Source organism: Podarcis liolepis (assembly GCF_965112155.1).
Source record: "Podarcis liolepis genome assembly, chromosome: 10".
Lineage (NCBI taxonomy): Eukaryota > Metazoa > Chordata > Lepidosauria > Squamata > Lacertidae > Podarcis > Podarcis liolepis.
Window position 1 is genome coordinate 48,938,380 of NC_139562.1, and position 22,563 is coordinate 48,960,942.

General features: G+C 41.8%; 1 protein-coding gene and 1 long non-coding RNA gene across 8 annotated transcripts in view; one reads left to right on the top strand and one right to left on the bottom strand.

Moving 5' to 3' along the window:
• ARID2 (AT-rich interaction domain 2) overlaps window positions 1-22,563 on the bottom strand; it is a 105,474-nt gene that overhangs the window by 75,684 nt on the left and 7,227 nt on the right. For 2 of the 6 annotated variants that reach the window (XM_083463233.1, XM_083463230.1), the window contains exons 2-4: window positions 14,109-14,385; window positions 13,835-13,928; window positions 12,632-12,729 (exon numbers count right to left, since the gene is read on the bottom strand). In XM_083463233.1, the coding sequence (XP_083319359.1) occupies window positions 12,632-12,729; window positions 13,835-13,928; window positions 14,109-14,200 (284 nt within the window). In that variant the 5' untranslated portion in view covers window positions 14,201-14,385. Of the gene's footprint in view, window positions 1-12,631; window positions 12,730-13,285; window positions 13,554-13,834; window positions 13,929-14,108; window positions 15,441-22,563 lie in introns of those variants that run through there. The other 4 variants (XM_083463234.1, XM_083463231.1, XM_083463232.1 and 1 more) reach the window with 4 other exon arrangements.
• On the top strand, window positions 18,207-22,187 carry LOC310687929. Of its 2 annotated transcripts, none has more exons than XR_014516642.1 (2): window positions 18,207-19,741; window positions 21,933-22,187. It is a non-coding gene; the product is annotated as an uncharacterized lncRNA (long non-coding RNA). The 2 variants fall into 2 exon arrangements; XR_014516643.1 differs by having other exon boundaries at window positions 18,207-18,939.

A 22,563-nucleotide genomic window follows, 5' to 3' on the forward strand; every position in this document is an offset into this window, starting at 1 on the left:
ATTCGTGTACATCACTTCAAACTACAGTTACGTTCTCAAAGCTTACATTGCTTCTGTCTATGTAATACTGTATATGTACTCCATGGAAGGCGGAGAGTGGGGATTAAAGTTTTTGCCTTTCTACCTCACACTGCCTATTACCTATGACTTACAGTGTCTCCATTTCATGCCTGGAGAAAGCATGGCACTTTACTCACTATTATTAAATGCCTAAAGATGCTAGGTCAAGAGAAGGCCCTGTCAACAGCCTTGCAATCTAAATGAAAAGTTAAATATTGAGTAAAGGGGAAGGAGGGAATAAAGTGAGGATGAAGAAAATCAAGGTGGGTTGTCAAACATTTTTTTCAAAAATATTACTATTTTTGACAACAATTCCAGCAGTATGCCAGCTACATCCTGCCAGGTACACTTGCAAGATCAAAATCCACCATAGTTACTACCAGTACTACCAGTAGTTATAACTACTGAACTGTATAAGAAACTTTTCATGTGCAACATGGCACAGTACCATTTAGAAGTATCACCCCTGTGATGCAAAATCCTTTATGTTCAATCCTGTTCATGTCTATATAGATTTAAGCTGCAGCAAGTTCAATGGGGATCACTGACCAGATATATGGATATAGGATTGCACCTTTAAGGGCTCGTCTCTATAACCAAACACCATGGTTAGTAAGAAAACAGGTACTACTAGCATATTCCCTTCACCCACTGTTCATTTACTTCCTCCCATGTAAATTAACTTTTAAATGCCAATTGACACAAAGTAGTGAGATTACTATGTTAGTCACCAGTGCCACCAATGCTACCTAGATGCACTGACTAGGGCCATTTTTCCTCTTGAAACAGTGCATTACATGTAGCAGACAACAAGTTCAGAAGAGCCATCTTCAACTACACCATGGATTCCTCAAATACATTTACTGGGGATGTTTGCTTCAGCCACCAAAGCATGGAAGCAGAAGTGGCAGCAGGCAAGAAGAGATTAAGCAAAGAGACAGGAAGCAGTGAGGTAGCAGGGGCAGAGAATATTGTAGCACAAGCAAGAAGGAGCAATGCATAGAAATAAGCCACATACCATAATGAAACACACACATTCTACCTGAACACCAGAACACAGTCTGGGGCACAGGGCACATACAGGTCGATATAGTGGTATTCATGCACTAGATTTTTAATGGGCAGAGAAGCAGTCTGAAATCAGGAGACCAACTACTGAAAGGGGGGGTATTGTTTTTGTTTCTTACTATGTTATGCATTTCTGTGTTTTATATTTGTAAGCCACCCTGTGATCCTCTGATGAAGAACAGTACAGTGGTACCTCGCAAGACGAATGCCTCGCAAGACGAAAGAGTTTTTCGTTTTTTGAGTTGCTTCGCAAGACAAATTTCCCTATGGGCTTGCTTCGCAAGACGAAAACGTCTTGCAAGTTTGTTTCCTTTTTCTTAAAACCGTTTCCTATGGGAAACCGTGCTTCGCAAGACGAAAAACTTGCAAGACGAAAAAACTCACAGAACGAATTAATTTCGTCTTGCGAGGCACCACTGTATAGAAATTTAACAACAACAACAACAACAATATTTTCAATTTCATGCTTGAGTCCTGACATCTCTATCCTGGGTAAATGTGGGGCTGCTTTTATTAAAATGCATATATATTTGCTATTTTCAGTTCATATACCACAGACACATTATAAAACCACCTGCTTTATAAGGGCATTTGCAAGATGTAGGAATTCACTGTAGGATCAGGTTTAACTTTGCACATTTAAACATAAAGTTCATTTGACAATGTATTACTCAATTCCTAGCTAACCAAATCCAATGTGCCATACTAAAGAATTTTATCACTATGTCCTCAGTTTAGTTCTATCATTTTTACTATTATTATATCTCCCTCAACTTTCTTACTATAATCTTGTTTTTCCTAAGTTTTATATAGTAAACTGCCACTGGAAATGGTTAAACCAAGTTCAACTATAATAATTCATTACTGTATATATATTTTAGATTTCCCTAAAAGCCTAAAAAATAAATCCACACTTATTGCTGCAGGTACAAAAGAAATACTTTTTTAAATGAAAGCAAGTTATTTCTATACTCAATAAGGTAGGGGCGAGTAACTAGTAACCCTGCAGATCTTATTCAGCCTCCCAACTCTCATCAGTCTTAGTCAGCACAACCAATGGTCAGCGATGATGAGAGCTGCAGTCCAACAATATCTGGACAGCCACAAGTTAGCAGCTCCTGTTGCAAATCACATAGCTGATTTCATACAATCCCTTCCTAACCCTGAAACTGTTCACTTATGTTTATTTTGATCAAACATCTACCTATCAACTCAGTTCTTTTGCAGAGCAGAGGATTAGGCTCAGGGAACCCAGTACAAGCAGACGCCTGCCTGCTTCCTCTGTGGTGGGAAACTGGGCATGCCTACAATCAAAAAGTCACTGTTTACTGTTGCTTGGTGTATCTGTTGGTAGAGAACCACTTTTGTTATACTGTTTTGAGTTGTTGCATCAATGCTATCAGTATTATTATTTTAACAATTTGTATACCACTTAAGCAGTTGTCTCTAAGCTTTCTTGAGTTGTTGCTTTTGGGGAGAAGCAAAGTTGGTTTCCAACCTAAGGGTTATAGAATGCTCAAGCTGGGAGGTGAAGCACTGGATTTTTGAAAGCAAATCTTAGCTTTATCTTCATTCTGTTGGGTGCTGTAGTAGCTGTTGCAATGCAGAACTTCTACAAATTCAGAAGATAAATTCTGGCTGAAGGCTAAGAGTCCAATCCAAGATGGATACTTTCAAGAATGAACAGCTCCCTTTCCCACCAAATCACAGTACTGGCTGCAATTTTGCACTAGCACAGCAAATGCCTGGGACACTATTGCTGCAACAACTCAAGAAAGTAACACCACCAGTGCAACTGTGCCAAACATGGCTTTTCAAAACAAGACTGAAGAGTGGCAAAGAAAAACAATCCTATCCGTATTAAACTAATGTTAACACCAAACCACAAAGTATTAACTTAGTGACGTGTTGAACACCCTAGTCCACAGACAATTGCTAGTACAATTGTGCCAATTCAAAACATTCCTAGGACCAGCCACCGAGCCACAAAAAATTGAAGTTTAAAAAATGTATGGCTAATGAATCAGAACCTGATAATAAACATTCTTCTGTAGTCTCTGATTCTCACCTGCAGGCTCACAAATGGGGCTTTATGCATGAATTAGTTAACAACTCTTTATAGGGCTGGACCTCAATAATCATGACATTAAAAACAAACGCAAAAAACTGGAGTTTAAAAATGTATGGCTAATGAATCAGAACATGATCATAAACACTCTTCTGTAGATTCTGATTCTCACCTGAAGGCCCACAAATGGAGCTTTATGCATGAATAAGTTAACAACTCTTTATAGGGCTGGACCTCAATAATCACCACATTAAAAACAAACACAAAACACGTTTAATCTGGAAACCTTCTCCCAACCTTCACATTCCCATGCTATTTTTTTTTTTTACCAAATAACAAAACATGTAAAAGCATGCTTCCCAGCAGCACTGTTTCTTTAAAATCCTTCATTTATTTGTAATCCTTCAACTATTTGTAATTCACTTTGCTAATATAACTGAGCAAATCTTAAACATCAAACCTGAAGTCCTATTCAGAGGAATTATATTAACTGCTGCTGCTCACATCACAAGAACAGGTACAGTCCATGAATGGTTACTGACACTTTGGTTTCTAACTGCTCACTACACTTCCACAAATCATAAAATTACCACATCTACCAGGAAGTGCAATGCAATATAGTTAAACTAGAACCTCTTTTGTTTAACTTTTTAGGTGGGAAACAGAATGTAAAACTGAATTTTTAAAATGCTGAGAGCATCCAATCTTCTACACCCAATTTTAAATAAAGCTAAAACCCACTACCTCATTGTGAGAATGCAACTGTCAAAGTAAAAAGCTTGTTCATATTAATAAATATCTCTCTCTCTCTCTCTCTCTCTCTCTCTCTCTCTCACACACACACACACACACACACACACGAAGAAAGCGAAATCATCTATAAAGAGGAATGTGTTGAAAATTCAGTGAGGTGTTTGGTCATCTTGTAACATGTTGGAAATCTGATGAGGTTACTGAAGCAATTTTCATACACACGTGGTTATTGGCCTGAAATGTTTGGATATTAAAGGACACCTTGGTCAGTCCTTCTCATTCTAAGCACCTGCTAATGAAAGCAATTTTAGGAAGAATTGTTTAGTTTTACACTAATATGATGCAATTAAAATACTGAAGTCTGGAGCACGTTAATATGTGGTCATTTGTTTAACTTCTTAAAGACGTGGTCTACATAAAGACCAACTCATGAGCTCACTATATGTATACCAACGGCACACTCCTATGCTCAAACTGCACTGCCTGAAGGTATATCAGTGTGGGGTCTTGATGCATACATGATGTCAGGGATATATTGACAAATTCTCACTGCTTGCTCCACCAACAGAGGGACCAAATACGGGTGGCATTAGGAGCAAGTCAGGAAAGGAAGTCCTAAACATCTTCAAGCCCCTCTCCTGGTTATTACGCTGGTAAAAGGTTATGCCAGAAAAAGTATTGATCCGATTTAAAACAGCCCCAATGAACTCACACTGTCCTCACTCTGTGCACACTATTGTGACAAAGCATAGGATTCTGAATAACTCTGCACTCAAATCATAGCACACCCAGACCTGTATATAAAATCTCTTCCACAGAGCCCATAACACTATATGATGTACACCAGGAGGCTATATTTCTCTGGCCTCCTGTCAAGCATACAAGGGGATTCTGATTATGGAAACTATGGAGAAAGGACACTTTGCACAAAGGGCTTTAACTCAGCAATATGTTATTCCTCTACAGTACTTGTTGTTCTAACATTTTTCTTCCAAGAATCTTTAAATATATTTTGCCTTAGGACACACAGACAAGATTCTGAGTTTGACTCCTTCAACTAGAGATGAAGGGACAAAGCACTCTACATGGGAAAGGAAGGAAAAGAAGAGTCCATGATTCAATCCATGACTACTGAAAATATTTCAGTCTTTTATGTGCTTCTCCCTGCTCCCCATGAAAACAGTGCCCCGGTTATACTGTTCAACTGTTGGTTGCAGTGCCTATCTGCACTGTATAGAAAGGGGTAGGGTTAATGCCAGGGTCTCTGATCCAACCATTGCTACTACTGCCCAAACACTCTTGATGGCTTTTGTCCTGCAGAATCACAGTAGAACAAATGGACATGCACAGAGTTCCCCTTCAACTACTCTCATGGGAGATGTGATTATATTTTCAGTCATTACACTCTCCATCAGGCAGAGTGAAGCTGAGGTAAAGGAACTGGAAGAGACTAGATGGCAGCACCCAGTATTAATCACTCATTAGCATCTACTGAGAATCGAAGTCAAGGCTGTGTGTTGCAGGTGCTGACTATTGCTGATTCCTGTCCTGGGATCACTAGCCTTACCTCCCCACAAGCAGCCCTCCAACAGGTGCAGAGGAAAGGGTGTTCCCAATTCCCAGTGTCATAAAGACAACTAGTGAAGCCTACTGCAAGACCAACAATTGCCAGCCTTCATGTTCTAGCTGGACAACTTTGCAAGATGTTTGACAGATGTTTATGTAACAGTTGAAACCATACAGCAAAGGGAGGCAGCAATAGGTAAATGCTACTTGTTACTCTTCTGCTTATTATCATAGGCATAGTAGCCCTACTGGAGTAAGAAGGTTGGCAACCATAGCCATTTACCTGCTTCCACAACTGACTCCGTTGACAATGTTCTTTAGTGAAAGCATTCAATTTCTCATAGATGTTGTTTGTTAGTTACTGAGAGCTTGTTACTGCAGTTTGTCTTCCTGTGGGTTGTTTTTAACTTTGTGTTGTATAGGAATCTGGCTACACTACACATTACACTGACTTTATATGGGGTAACCTGGCAGCCAGCTTGATTGCCTGGTAAAGCCAGCTTTGTCAGATGCTGACATGGACTGAAGGATGACAAGTATTTAAGAGCAGTTCTTTCTGTGTTGTTAGTAAAAGTTGCTAGTAAATGCCTCAACAGCATCACTTTAAAAAATCACCCCTTAATTTCCTTCAACAGGTTTTGTAATAAGGGGAAAAATCCATAGACCCTAGTGAAAGTCTGGTTTTCATAACTGGTGCCAAAACAAGCTTTTTAAAGACACCACAGACTTCCTTAACAAACTTAACTCTATTAGACAACTTCCACAGGAAACCGTCTCAGCAACTGTGGAAATAGAATTATTATATACAAACATCACAATGACGATGGGCTTTGGGATATCATGACTACCTTCCCTGGCAAAGAAATACAGTCAACATCACCCCAGAACATTCACATATCATCCTCTTTACATACTATTGTTTCAAGTTGAGATACCCATCCCTACAAACCCACAGTACCACAAAGGGCACACGTACAACAACATATACCAACATCTTCATAGCAGTCTGAGTAATATGTGTTTTAACTAGCATTTAACCCAGTGGCATACCTCAGATACACTAATTATGTTTTAATCATTTGGATAAATAGTGAGGAACTGTTTCCGAGATATCACCAAAACATCACCTACTGCCACCCTACAGTCAAGTTCTGCTTCATCAATTCCACAGCAAGTCCAAGAGGCTTGGTGGTTTAGACCACAGTGCCTTTGCCTTTACCATCTATTCCATACAACACACTCTGGATATAGTACAAAAGACAACTGAATATTTGCTTATACAGAAACTAACCGACCACTAACACCTACTTCCATGGCACTAGTTATACCGACAGTGCATTATCTACATTCAGTTGACTGTCTGTAAGGATCTGTTCAATGAATGGAAAGGCCTGCTTCACACATAACCCTATCCATGGTTTGGTAGATCATCTAAACCATGCACAAACTATGGTTTAATTACTGCCAACAAACAAGAATCTGAAGTCATGGTTTGTTGTTGGCTAAGGAACTTTTAGTTTGATTTAACTACGGCTTGGCATTACATGTGAATCCGACACCCTTCCTTAATTATGGTTTGGACATCTTACCCCAGATGCCCACCAAGCTACAAAGATGACTATGGGGTGTGGCGCTTGTCTTGCTTCAGTCCGAGGAAGCCGGCATTTGTCCACAGACAGCTTTCCGGGTCATGTAGCCAGCATGACTAAATCACTTCTAGCGCGACAGGACACTGTGACAAGTGCCAGAGCACACAGAAACGCTGCTTACCTTCCCACTGCAGCGGTACTCACACTGGTATGCTTTTGAACTGCTAGGTTGGCAGGAACTGGGACAGAGCAACGGGAACTTACCCCGTTGTGCAGATTCAAACCACCAACCTTCCGGATCAGCAAGTCCAAGAGGCTCAGTGGTTTAGACCACTGGGAGTGGGTGCCGTTACAAAGGAACAAAACAAGAATAGTTGGAAATCAAACAAACCTGGGTTTGTTTCACGGTCTGTGGGACTATGTGTGATTAATATGTGGTTTCCTAAACAAACCATGGATCACTGTTATGTACAAACCAGGCCTTAGGCACCAATGCAACAAACCAGATAAATCTTTTTATTAAAATGAGAACACTGCTAACAATGCAATCTATAGCATCTAGGATTCCCATGAATGCCACTCTGCAAATCACAAAGTGGCTGTCCTAAAACTCATTACTCTGGATGGACAGAGAAAATAGTAATTGTGTAAACCAGTGTCTCAACAGCTACCATTGATTTCTTCTTCCCTATATAGTATCATGGAAAACACTAAGGTGCATCACTTAAAAATGTAATTTCCACTGAGGTGTTTCCTTTTAAAACACAAACAACCACCCTTACATCTATGCTATTATCCAGTCCCTTTATGTATATGATGAAGAGGACTTTAGGCCATGAAAGTTAATGCTTTTGAAATGCTGGGTTTTTATACCACCTTTAAAAACTGTGCTCTGTTAGACTTTTCTGCTCAGAAGTAAGATCCACAGCTTAGGGACTGCCACAGATAATGCCTCATTAAGATTACCTCTCCCTCAACTTCTGAGGCTCACACAACTACCAAGAGGACTCCCTCATCTTAACATCTGAGAGGGTATGTAGGGAAGTAGAAAGCCTTCCAAATATTTGAGGCCTAAGTTCTTGCTTTAAACAATGAGTACCTTGAGTCAGGTCTAGAAACAAACCAGCAACCAGTGCAGCTCTTTTAAACAGGAGTTATGGGAGTTGTAAATAGTAGCCCAGCCAGTAATCTGGCTCTTGCATTTTGGAACAGTTGAAGGTTGTGAGTTGCCTTCAAGGGTAGCCCCACATAGGGTGCATTCTAGTAATTCTATCTGGAAGTTACTAGAGCATAGAATACAGTGGTCAAGTCATCTAAACATCTATCTGGGCATCTATTAACTTTGTGTATTGCTTTAGCACCAGCTGACTGTCTGAGACTGGATGCCCACATAAATGTACAAGATGAATAGAAAAGTGACAAGTAAATGCCTTCTTAAGTTGTGAACAGCGATTCCCCAGGAGTCATTTACACAGGTTTACAAATCCTCACAGGGATAATTTCAGGATGGAAACAGTAAGTTAGATGTTGTTGTTATATCAGAATAAAGATGTCAGCCATCTTTCCATTATTTCTTCAGAGGCACCCACAAATTCACTTGCCAGCTCACAAGGAGAAAGATCCCCAAGCCCTCTGTCAGCCCTCTGACAAAGTGGGAATCCAGCACCAAACAGATCCCTGTTCCAGAAGCCTCAGTTCCACTGTAGGTTTTGAGCAGATAAGAACAGCAGGAGTCCCTTCCAAGCAAAGGGAGAGACTCATGGTGTCTTAGTTGACCCTTGTGGTCCCTTCACCTCCAGTAATAATAATAATAAAATAATAATAATAATAATATTTGTACCCTTTTAATAATAATAATAATAATAATAATAATAATAATAATAATAATAATATATTTGTACCCTGCCCTTCTTACTAGGTTGTCCCAGCCAGCTCTACAATTCTATGTTTCTACTTTCACCATACCCTGCACAAATGAAATACTGTACCAGTCTCTCAAACCCCTTTGCATGCCAGAGAATACAGGAGTAGCTACTTTTTTAATGGCTGATTAGTAAGCCAAGCCAACATTTATTCTACTGTTTGCTATATTCTGCCCCTTCTCCAAAAAGCTCAGAGCAGAATCTACCTCAAAGGTCTGTTTTGAGAGAATGTCTGTTAGAGGGTGAGTGTGGTACAATGGTTAGAGTACTGAACTATGACCTAGGAGACTAGGGTTTGAATATCCAGTCAGCCATGATGCTCACTGGGTGACCTTGGGCTAGTCATCATTTCTCAGGATTGTTGTGAGTATGAAATAAGAAGAAGAACCATATACACCACGTAAAATAAATAAAAAGGTTAGGCTAGGTTTGGCTAATGTGAAACGCCAACCAATTTTCTCCATAGGTGAGCAGTAATTTGAACATGGGCTTCCCATATAGAAACCCAACAGGTATCACTGACTGATACCTGTTGGGTTTATTTATACACTGGCTGTATTACCAATCTTACATAAATAACACTAATTTGGCATTTTAAAAAACAGTGAAGCATTTAAAAGCAAATTATGAAACAAGATTATTGCATATAGGACTCAATCCACCTTCCTTAAATGATTAGATCAGTGTTTGATGGATACTAGCAACAATTTTAAAGAAATATTCCTATACAGTGTCTTAGAAAGGAGATTATCTCTTCCAATTATTATTTTCTTCAAGCTTCTCCATTTTTCTTTTAATGTCTTCATTTTCTGCCTCTATCACACTCCCTGGACAACTGCCTGCACCTCCTTAGGGAGACCTGCACCACATGTAAACCAAAGCCTTCTACTCCCATTTCACTCTAAACAACTAGAAATGCCAAAATCTATGCTTCTATTACCACAATGTCCATAAGGCCATGTGTTTGTGAATACCTTCACATAGATAATTGTCAATAATCACACTAATATCTGCTTTAAAACCCACTTGAGGGCTCACAACATTTTTGTTGTTGCAGATATTATTTTTCAGTGACTGCAGCATGAAACACTAATACTGTATGATCATCATAGAATTGTAGAGCTGTAAGGGACCCCAATGGTTATCTAGCCCACCCCTCTGCAATGCAGGAATCTCAGCTAAAGCATCCATGGCAGGTGGCTAGTCAACCAGCAGATGTGAAAAGGTTCCTCAGCAAAGCACAGACCTATTAGTAGCATAGCCACTATTGCAGTCACGTACTTGAACTCACTCTCCTGCACTGATCATACTAGTCTGTCTGGACTAGCAACACCCACCCTGAGGACTAGTCCCCTTGTGGCTTACAGGTGTGAAGCACATCAATTCAGTATACCTGGAACTCGCAAAATCATTCTGTCTGGAAGGATACTTCAAACATGCTCAAATCATGAACAAGAAAAAAGCAAGGAAACATCTGGGCTGGTGCGGGGGTGGGGGAAGGGTTTGATAATGTTGACATTGGTTCAAGAATGGGCTAATATCTGCCCCCTCATGAATATGTTAATAAAACAAAGGCCAGTGCTCTAGATGAAAATCTGCAGTTACAAACCAGTGTATGTCCACATATCATGATTAAAAAAAGATTTATACATCCCTACAAGGCAAAGTCATAAGAGGAAAAAATCACAACATAAGTGATCTGGGGCCAAAGTTGGGAAGGTAATTCTTTATAGGTAAAAGGTAGGTCTGGAGACTTTAAAAGCCAGATCAATCGCCCTTACAAAGATCAATTATAACAAATAATTGTATCAATCATAGGATGCTCATACTATACTCATTGAGAAAATTAAAATTCTTCAAATTCTCTTTTTTTTAAAAAAAAGTTCTGAAGTATTATGAAAATGACTGCATAAATTCAAAAACAATAATTATTGATGCTTATCAGCTTATTATACAGTCATCTGCAGATACAGTTTATTTTTGCCAATATGTTAGTAAAAAAAAACCCCACAAAGAGATCATTTCCTAGTGCAGCAGTGGCACACATGTATTTTAACAAGGGCCCCCTAAAAGCAAAAACAATACAAAACTAGATTTTTAAGTATGTCCAGGTGTGTGTCTGCTGAAATGAATATCAGGAATAAAGAGATGACATGATCTAACACATGAGTTACAATGGAATCTTATACATGCCTGCTCAAAAATAAGTCCCAGTGGGGATCTGGGTATAGGACTGTATTCCTAATAGGAATTAACTCTGTGCCACACTTTGGCTGCAGTTTCATTTGAAACTTGAGTAATATGGGAGAATTACAGTGAAATCTCAAGAGAAGCATGTACCATGTTTTTTTATTAAGTGTATCTCTATTAGCTTTTTCCAGTACTTAATATCTGTAACAAACCCCAAAACATCCTTAAAAATATCAATATCTCGTTATCCAAACCCTTTAGAAGTGAAGATACAAATTAAGGGTGCACATATGCACTTGTAAACAAGAGATTTCTTGTTATAGTCAAATTTTAACAAAAGCATATGCCATCACAAACATGCATACAGCAACTTTATATTCCAACTGATTCTGCCTAAGGATTTCCAGACTTCCTTGTAACTCAATAACCACTTCTACACTGTTGCTGTGACTCTACAGCTTTAAACTGGAAGTCAATCTAGGACAACCAATGGAAAGTGCACCTGCAAAAATTACATTTCTTAATTCAGAGTGCTAAATCCCCTACAGTTAGATTTTAAAATTATTAAAACCCGCCTGTCACAAAACAGAGCAGACTGTACCTACACTAACAGAAAAGTGAAAATATTTGCATCTTAAGTTTAAATTAGAAACTCAAAATATTAAACTTGTTTAAAATAAAATAACAAAAATTCACATAGATTCCTTGACACAAACATCTACAAACATGGGCTATATATATTTGTATTATTTGAAAGACAACATCATATTACAATTACTACAATTCCATTATAAAATATAGAACTTCAAGTAAATACTACATGAAACCATTCATCAATTAAAATTGCTAAAGATTGGGGGAGGGGAAATCAAGTAACAGCAACAGCATACTTCAGAAATCCCTTAATAGAACCAACATTTCAAATTTATATGTAATCCAAAGCATACCTTCAGCAATAGCAGTCTTTGATGACAAAGAATGTATACATCTACCATTTATTTTAAAATACATAATTGTAAAACAACATCCCATCTTAAAAAACAGACAAGCAATGTCACTTAATTATTTTGCAATTAAACACTGAGTTGCTAAAACTAAAATTAATTTGCTTCATATAGCCAGCCTTACTGTGATATCAGTGTTAAATAACCAATAAAAAGCTTCCTACAACTACTATTTGTACACACTGGGCATCAGGCAGAAGTAAATAAAAAATAATACAAATCCAGAAACATCATAGCCTTTAACAAAAGCAAAAGGCACTTTCAACTGGCAAGAGACACAACAGCAATTTTTAAAAAGAAATGTCTTAATGAAGGAGAAGATATTGCTTATTTTTCACACCCTAAAAAGAGCAAAATGCTACTACCCCCATGTTCCACACCACTGCTGCAGAAGACCTTATCAACACTTACCGCAAGTAATACTGTTTTAAAGCGAAGGCAGCGTTAGAACAACTTCTGGGAAAGTTAAACTCTTCTACAATTTCTCCCCACTGATTCTTCTCAGATACCTGTCAAAAACAACACACTGAGATGCACAAAAACCACACACATGCACAACGTCGTCGCTCGCCACCCTCAGAAAAAAGGGCTGCCATGAAAACCCCAAGAAATGTGAGAAAGATCTCTGGATTTGTTTCCATCGGATCTGGGATCCCTATTTCGCCCTGACAGGCAACCGTGGCGATCCCATCTCGCTCCTCCCCTCGCATTTTACAACATTTATTTTATTGGGGAGCGAGAAAAGGGTTGTGAGGGTTTTTTGTATTTCGGTGTGGAGAGGTTTGTTTTTGTCCTCGCTGCCTGGACAATAACCAATCGGGAGTCTCTCCGGCCGCCTTGCTTTTAAATCCTCCCGCGGCCCGTTAAAAAAAAACAACCCCAAGAAGTTGAAAAGGAGCCAGGCCGAGTCGGGATGGGGGGCCGCCCCCGCCGGCCCAGGGGTGCCGGGGCCCCGTCCCGCCGAGCCCGCCCGCCAGCTCCCGCGACACACAGAGGCCTTTCTTTTGAGGCCTACATTTTCTGTCCCTAGCCTTGAAGCCTAAAGATGGCTATTTGATTACACACCGTCTTGGCTGCCCCTTTTGTTATTCCTCTCCGGGAAGGGCTGGCGGGGCAGCGCCTGGTCCCCCCCACGGCCGCCGGGATCATCTCCGAGCCCGAGCTCCGTGCCGATTATCGATGTTAAACATGCCCGCTAATTTTGAGTTGCACTAAAACTGCACTCAGAGTCTCCTCTCTCTCTGTGCGCGCGAGGGAGAAACACCACACACACACACAACCCGCAAGCGGAAGAAACTGCCTCACACACGCCGCCTTGCCCGCTCTCTCCTGCCCTCCAGGAGACATGGGGTGATAGCAGGCCCCCCAAAAAATAAATATCTAGAGGGGGGACCCTGGGAAAAGCGGCAACCCCACCCCCCACCCCGGGCTCCAGCTCTCCGCCAACAAGGCCGAGGCACCAACCTGCCTTGCCTGCTTCCTCCTTCCCCTTCCCCCCCTTCCCAGCCCGGCTTGAGGGAAAGACGGGCGCCGACCCCCCCAGCCCGCCGCCGGGGCCCCCGAGGGCGGCGAGAGAGTTGGGGGAGGAGAAAGCGAATTAAAACTTCCACTCACCTTCCCGAATCCGCCTAAAGTGGTGACTCGGGTGTAGAGAGCGTGCAGGTCCAGCTCCTTCCCACCCACCACGGGGATCTTCTTGAAAGGAGACCTGCCGAGAGAGGGGAGAGCGCCACAAAAACAACTTGTCAAGTCGGCCCCCCTTCCCTGCCCTGGCGGGGGGCCGCCTCGTCCTTCAGGGAAGGGGCTGGAAGTTAAAATCGGCCGCTTCGCACAGCCTCCCCCCGCCGCCACCATCCCCTTCCATCTCCCCATTTTCCTTCTCGCTCACCCTCTGCTGTGGTGAAACTGCCGCAGCTCGTCCAGGAAAGCCAGTCCTTTTCTCCGATGGTCGGGTTGGTTTTTCCCGGTCGAATTTGCCATGTCGGCCCCCCGGATTTAAAAAAAAAAAAAAGGAGGTCGGGGGGGGGGTTGTCTCCTTAAGTGGAGGGAGGGGAGAAAAAAAAATCCAAGAGAAAAACAACAACAATCCGCGGCTCCTCCTCGCCTTTTTTTCAAGAGACCCGGGTTCCTCCTGTGCTCGGCCGGGGATCAGCCATGGAGAGGGACTTGTTTCGAGAAGAGAGAAAGGGAGAAAAAGTTTAAAAGGAATAAGGGAGCCCGGAGAGAGTGGCAATTACGAGTCCTGTCTCCACACGGCGAGGGAGAGAGGGGCCACCGCTCGGCAATTCTTGCCGCCGCCGCTGCCTTGCCTGCCTCTCTCAGCACCACGAACCCAGCCGATCCAGCCTGCACATGAGACTCAACATGGTGCTGCTGGATCACACAATGAATTGGGTTAGTGTTGTGGTAGGGTGGGGGTTGGGGAGGCTGGAGTGAGGGACTGACAGTGTGTGTGTGCGTGTGTGTATTACAGACGCGGCTCCATGAGATCTCCCCTCTCCCTCTCTCTCGCACACACATACATACACACACACACTGTACAGCGGCGGCGGCGGTGGTGGCGGCGGCGGCGGCGGCAGCGGGATTCACTTCTCTCCTCTCTCAGACAAAAAGATCTGAGGCCGCCGTGCTGCTTGCCTGGGCGAGATCGCGACACAGCGCACCCCGCAGGCCGGCCGAGGCACTGCAAAAGGCAGCTCCGAAATGGCAAAAGGCAGCACTGCCAGCGAGCAGTTCCTGGCGGGGAACAATAGGCTTCTCTCGCGGCTAAGGGCTCATCTGCAATGTGCCGCAAACTTCACACACACAAAGCCGGGCGGAAAGAGAAAAGGCTGGGGGGGGGCAAGGAAGGGGTTGGAAGCGGCTACTACCGGTTGTTCCAGGGTTAGGGGCAGGGGGAAAATGTTCCATTCTTCCCAAACTTTAGAAAGATGGAAGTACCGTACTTTCCAGGTTAACCGGAGGAGATATAAGAATAGGGGGAGGGAGGGACTTGCGTGTTTTGTATATAAACACACCAACTGTATCTTTCAAAAGGAAAAGGAAATAATCATCAGTGCATTTTTAACTTTGAAAACCTTTCTATATCAAAACTGGGAGATCCCGCATATTTTTGGATACTGTATGTTTTTACATGTGAACACATATTTCCTAGTATCACATTACACATGGCCTAAAGTAATTTTATGAGAGTTCCTAACCTCTGTAGTTCAGGGTGATCTTAAAAAAAAAATCTAGAAAGTTTTCTGTAGCACATGACTTCTGAAGATTCACTAATAATACAAAGGCTTTATATTAAAAATAATTATAATCGGCTTCAAAATATATGAAACTTCTCTAACCATGGCAAAGCTGGGCAACCTTCCTAGTTCAAATCCCATCTCAGCCATGAATTCACTATCAGGCAAGTCTTTATTCTCTCAGCCTGAGGCTGTGTGCAAGGGGGGGGGCGTAATAATATTGGCCTACCCTGCAGGGGTGTTGCAAGGCTCAATGGGATAAACTGTAACACACTGAAATCCTGAAATGCACTACATTAAGTTTTATTATTGTACAATGAGAAAGTGCAGCTGTAATTATCAGGGAATATCATATAGGCAGGGGAAATGTACTTACTGAGGAAACTTGGGCTATAAGTTACACCTGACCACATTGTGTATGCAGCACATAGTTTTATAAATTTACACCATATATATTACTTATTTGGCGTTTTTTTAAACCAAGAATATGACATACCAGTGGGGTATGACATACCAGCCCACTCATTTTGCAAATCTTATAGGTAATAACACAGTTAAACTATTAAAGGCCCCTGATCCAAAATATGGACTGTGAAACCTAGAGGTCTGTAAAAGTGAATGGCGGTTTTGTGTTCCTTGACTATTGCAAGCCCAGACTGTAAATCCAGTAGCACAAGAATGAATGTGTAAGAAACACAAAAGTGCTATGAGAGATTATAGCTGTTAGGGGGAAGGGAGAAGGATGTGAATTGATGCATACAATAGGTAGGAATGTGGGGGGGGGGAGGGTGAGCTCAAGGTGTGTGAGACCTGGACAAGGCAAGCAAGAGGGTTGAACATTTGAACCATATTATGTATCCATATACTTCATAAGACTTGCTGCAGTACACTGCAATATGTATCGACTCAGAAGTTAAACCCCATTGTTTACTCCCAGATATGTATGCATAGAGCTGCAGCTTGAAGTGGGGCATTGTATGCTGGTGCTCCATACCATGTATTAAAATCCACGTCCAAAGAAAAGCTTCTAATCATTTCTGGTAACTTGATTAATTTAAGCACACCACTGAAGTGCAAATCACACTACGTATTAATAAAACAAGCCCTTCTTGATTTCCAGAATAAGCTTATGGGATCCCCACATCCAAAGTTTGCTTTCCTTAGTTTGCAATCCATATATTGGGGTAAATTCCGGTGAGTTCAGTAGGGCTTACTTACTAGACATGCCAAAGAATGTAGTATGTGATAGTCCTTGTTAAAAATTTAGTAGCAATAATACCCAATAAATAATTTTGTAATCACAACCCAACTCAGAGTTGGAATTATGTGGGGAAATCAAATGGATTTTTTTATTCCCACAGAGTAACACATGATTTCACCCATATTCAACAGATGTAAATGGAACTTCAGATAAACTCTTTGAAATACTTGGGAATATTTCTCAATCACAGCTCTTTTACAGTTAGGCCCATAAAATAAATTATACTCTAGATGAGTGCTTGTTTTTAAAAAAATGTCACTGACGTTTAAAAATTGTAATGTAGGTGAACACTTGCTCTCCACCTTAGAATAAGCAAGATTCTAGACTATTTGAGACTTATGGGGCAAAGGGCACTTTTCACTCTCCTGCAGTGAACTGACCCCCCAGCCCTGTATCATCATGTTATCAAATCTGAGATCTGGTAACTAAAGTTAGGAGAGAGTTCTGTTTAAAAATCGATTACACATTATGGTCTCCAGTGAGCCGGTCAAGGAAATCTATATTCCCTTTATGCCATGTACTAAATTGCTTCAGGAAATTAAAATCTAAGATTATGTTTTTCTTTCAGCTGGATTGCAGTTTCATCTTGAAAACAGAGAGATAGAGATGTATTAAGACGGTTGGTAAAACCTGCCCTCCAGGTCATATTCATTATTGAGAAGAGGGCAAAATCCCCTGGTTTGGGATTATTTCTCAACATTTTAAACCTCCTGCCCTTCTACAGCCGTTTCTTTGAGGGGGGAGGAGGAGAAGTTCTGCAAATCTCACCCCCAGAAGCACCCTAATCCGAAGGGATGCATGCAAACTTTGATCGCCGTTGCTTATTTTGCTCTTTCCAAGTTAATAGCATCCGCAGAAATAGCTGTTGCTGTCGCTCCAGAAAAACAAATGCAGCACCAGGCGAGCGTGCGTTCAAGCGCCTTGTGGGAACATAAGGCTTTTTTCTCGTCCTCCACTCAGGAGGGAGAGTTGTAAACAGTCCTCGAATGACTCAAAAACTAGGGGTCTCCCTCCCACAAGCGCCTGGTAACTTGGCAGAGGTGAGTCAGTTCCCTCGCTTCAGTTCCTTGCGCGTACTGTATACTGCGGCGGCGGGAGCAGCGGCGGCAAGGATACTCAAACTGCGTAGCCGGGCTCCGCTGCTAGAGCGCCGCAATTTGCGCACGGTCCCTTACGCAACCGTCCGCTGGGGGATTCCCTGGAGGGGGTCGATACCATCCCGCCACCGCACTCAAGGCCCCGGGAGCCGTTTACAGGGCGGCCTTCGGACCGAGGAGGAGGCGGCGGCGGCGCCACCACACCACCAACAACGGCCGCTCAGCTCTTCACAAAATGGCGGCGCCCACGGAAAAGAGCAGCCCCATTTTGTGCCCGTGGAGCTGTCACAGCAGCGGAGAGAGAGAGAGAGACGGGCTCGGCTGAAGGGGGGCCGCGCGGAGCAGAAGGCGGCGGCCGGGTCAACGCGTTGAAAGAGAGTGTGTGTGAGGGAGGGGGGGGGGCAAGGACTTCGCCGCTCCCTCGCTCCCCCCCCCCAGACGAGCCTTGTTGACGCGAGAGCCGGAGGCGGGCGGAGTCGGCGAGGCAGCAAAAAGCAGCAGCAGCTGCCGCCCGCAGGGCTTGAGGGCGCGGGGCGGGGAGCTGATGCTCCGCCGGTCTTCGCTGCGGCTCCTCGCTGTTTTTTTGGCCTTTCTGGATTGGCTGCTCTTTTTTTTCTCTCTCTCTCTCTCTTTCTGTTATTTTTTATTTTTTTGAATTGGGGCCATTTTCTCCGCAGTTCGGATTTCCCTCAGACCTCGCGAGCGTTCGCCTCCTCCCCTTCCGCCGCCGCGACGCAGGTCTCCACCCCGGGGTGGGACTGGAGCGCCGGTCGCCACAGCGCGATGGAGGAGCCGGAGGAGGAGGGGATCCTCTCGCCGCCGCCGCCTCGCTCTCAGCCCCGTCCCTTTCCTCGGCTTTCCTCCACAGATTATTCTTTTTTTTAACTACAACAGGGCCCTGTAACTTTTTTTCCCTTAGTCCCCCTCTCTCTTTTTCTTCTAGCAAACCAGCACTTCTTCCCCAAGCGAAGGATGGGCAGAGTTGTAAGACTTTTAACGCGCGTCACGTCTGGGAATGCATAACTCTCGTGCTTCCTTTTTGCAATTGTGCCTTTCTGAATGTATCTCGCCTTGTTAAATCTGATGCTCTCTTCCGAGTTGCAGTGCTGGCAACCGTGCAAGGTACATCTACGTTTATGTAAGGGATCTCGTGTTTGGTCTTGTTATCAATGGCTTTTTTTCCCTTACGAAGATGATGTTTCGTTTTTAACAAGCTCTTTTTTTAAAAGGGATTTTAAAAAAAACTAAATTTGAATCGCTTGTTTTAATGGTTAGATTATTTAGCACTAGCCTGCGGAAATTATTTTGAAAAGGCTTAAAAGTGATGCGTTGAGGCTGCTGTGTTTTGCAATGCATTGTCCTAATTCTGGAAAAAAACAGCCAACCTCATCGTAACGCTTTTTCATTTCGCTTTGTGCGATCAAAGTGCCTTAGTGAGCAGCACAAATTAAGCTACGTACTTGATTTGGTAATATTTATGAAAAATAAACGCTCAACTGGAACACTGCCTAATTGTATACTCTTAATTTGTACCAATGTTAACATTAACTTTGTTAGAATGCAGATACTGTGATTTTGCCACAGACTTATTTATAGTAGAATTTAAAAGATAGTTATGAAACAAAGCCACTGTGGTCATTTCCCCAGTGCTAATTCGTACCCACAATTAACTGTTTTACTAACGCATCTACTTCTCCCTTCTGCTTACTATCCTTTTATGCAATGGTTGTTGTTTTCCTATGTGGTTTTGGCTTTCTTCTCAGGAGTAGACTGCTGCAGCTTGCTTTCTGGCATTTTGGTTTTGTTACTTTTAAGTATAGACATCATTAGTTTTTGTTAATAAAGAACTTCAAGCTTCCCAGCGTAAGCCGTGTATCTTTACTCAGAAGGAAACCCCACTGTGTTCCATGGGGTTTACTCCCAGGTAAGTTTACATAGGAACTATATGCTTCAGTAGTATGGGTTTCTCTTAGAATTTGGGTCATTATATGTGCTTTATATTTTAAATATCAAGTACTTGCACTAGTTGTTGAAGGTTGTAGTCCCACAGTGTGCATTTTATTCAGCTAAATAATCAAGGCAAGAATATATTTACACTAGGCAAGCATATCTTATTTCTTTGTTAACACCTTGAAAATTCTATTTCCCAGAGCCTATCACATTCTTAATATAAAAAGACTTGCTTGTTAAGCACTTTTACCAAACACACTCTGGAAAAGACTGTTCCTTTTTATTAAAAAAAGATGCTTTCTCTCACAACTCTTTGTTATATCCATTTTAAATTGAGATGTGATTTAAGGTGATAACGCCAATGCAAATAGTGTTTCTATTTAGCGTAACTAAAATATTGTCATTTGTCTTTTTATCACCCCCCCAGGTGATTAAGTTGTGACTCTTAGCTATAAGGAGAGTCACCCAAAATTGAACCTTGTCACTTAATGGTCACATCCATTAAGCTAGCTCTGCAGTATGATTTGAAGCATCCTTACTCAATGGTAAATCTCACTGTACTCAGTGGGACTACCTCTTAAAGTGGATAGATTGGAGCCTCAACTTCACAAATACTCATCCTCATAATCCACATGAGACTTGCATTAATCAAAGTACTTATCTAAACTAAGCTATGTAGCAAGCTGTATTCACATGGCTCATGATTTATATTCAATGAATCCTAAGTTATCTGTTGTGGAACACCTGGAGCTGTGATAAATTTGTTTATAGGATGGCAGGCTGATACATTCTTAAAAGACAATAAGATATTTGACTGTTCTTTAACACTGTGGTCTTGGATAAATTTCTTTGAGCATTTACAGCATTTGTGTCCCTAGTTTTTATCAGTAGCTATATACATGGCATGCTTAAATGTTGTGTCAATATTTGTCCTTTCTTATGAAACATAACTAGGTTGATATATGACATTGGGTTGCATTTCAAACGACAACCAAAAAATGAAGGTTTGAGTTTCCTCAAAAATAGGAAAAAAATGCTTCTTGACTCTTAAGAATCTGGTGGTGTAAGTTTTCCAGCAAATGATGCAAAATCATGCAGATGAGCTTGTGCTGACCTGCAAGCCTTTATGGTAAAATTACTCTTAAAGGATAGCTAACTGATATTCTGAGTAAGCAGAGCTATGTATTCATTAATGAGAAGGGCTATTGGTTCCTGTAGTGATTGTAAAGGGGAGAGTGCTCCTAAAGGAAGTGTCGAAGTCCAGTCTGACATCTATTCATTTTTTTAAAAGAAAAGAGGGAGTTGTTCAGTAGGGAAGTAAGGGAACCTCTTTCAACGTAAAGGTACAGTGCCAATAAGTGTTATAAGATGGGAAGTGCAATCACCTCCCCACCCCAACCACCCCAGTTCCCAAATCACTACATCTCAGTACTTGGAAAAAATTAATACTTTCCAGTTGTCTGCCTACCATGCAGCTGTTAAAAGCAGTTGGGAGGAGATGGTTTCCTTTTTCTCCCAGAGAAATTTAAGTATGGGGGGGTGTCGCCCCCCTCCAAACATTTACTGAGCATAGTTAAATTTGGTTATTTTCTCATCAGTTTAATCCTAAACATTGGTTTATACCACACCAGCTAAACTGAGGTCCTAGGTTGATAGCAAGGGAAGCAATCTCTATTTGCTTTTTATGCATTGAAGAACAAGGTACCTTTCTGCATCAACACTAACTCCCTGTATTGCATCCTGGTATTAAGTCAAGCTTCCATATTGTCATGCCTCTCTTAAGTCGTATAGGAAATGATCGAAGAACAGAAGTTCAGGTTTCTTCTGTACATTACTATTAAATCAAATACTCAAGCTTTGCCTAGTTTGTGAACTGAAGTTTTTGCACCAAATAAAAACCAGTGCTTATATATTGAAAATGTATGAACTTTGGACCATTTTGCGCAGAACAGTAAACTATATTTTAGTGTTGTAAGGACAAGACTCAATGATTCCAAACCAGCTGCAAGGAGGAGTTCAGCAGCTTTCACTACAGTTGAAGGTTTTGATGCAAGACTTTAACTATACTTAATCTTTACTGGTTTGTGGAACCCCAACTATTTTTGGGGAGGTAGCTTGTTTCTACTAATCATAATTAAGACTAACAGCAATTTGTCTGGTTTCAGATGCCATGACAAGCTATGGTTAGGTCAGAATGGAAGCAAAAGCTTCTGAACCCTTCAAGGTAACACCAGAGGAAGAAACAAGGAGGAGTACAAGAACCGCAGAGCTGCTGGAGTTCATCATAATGATAATCTATAGCAGTGGTTGCCAATGGGTGGTCTGCTGACCACAAGGAGTCTGTGAAACCCACCCACGGGTTCCGTGGCACCATTCACATAACAAAAAATACAGTAGAAATAAAAAAGTTTTCAAAAGTCCATGGCTTGGCTTTTTAAAAACTGGAGGGCCACAGTACTTCGCTAACTGGGAACCACTGATCTATAGTGTTGCATGCAAATGCAGCCACTGTATTTATGTGCAAGGTAACAAGTTAAGGTAGCTAGTTGAATATAGTTCTTATGGGGGTTATTCACTAAGTTTCAACAAAGCTAATTTTAGTTTCCGACCTACACATGAGCAAAGAAAGCAGTGCTTTAGAGGGCAAGGCATTGACTTCTAATTGAACTAGAGCAAAAAGAGTATGTAGCTGGGTGCTGAACATCAAAACTAGTTCTAGTGTGTTTACACACCATTTCCTATAAAGTCTTGTTCTTACGTCTGCTTTTCTAAGCATGCATCTCTAGAACTCCCATT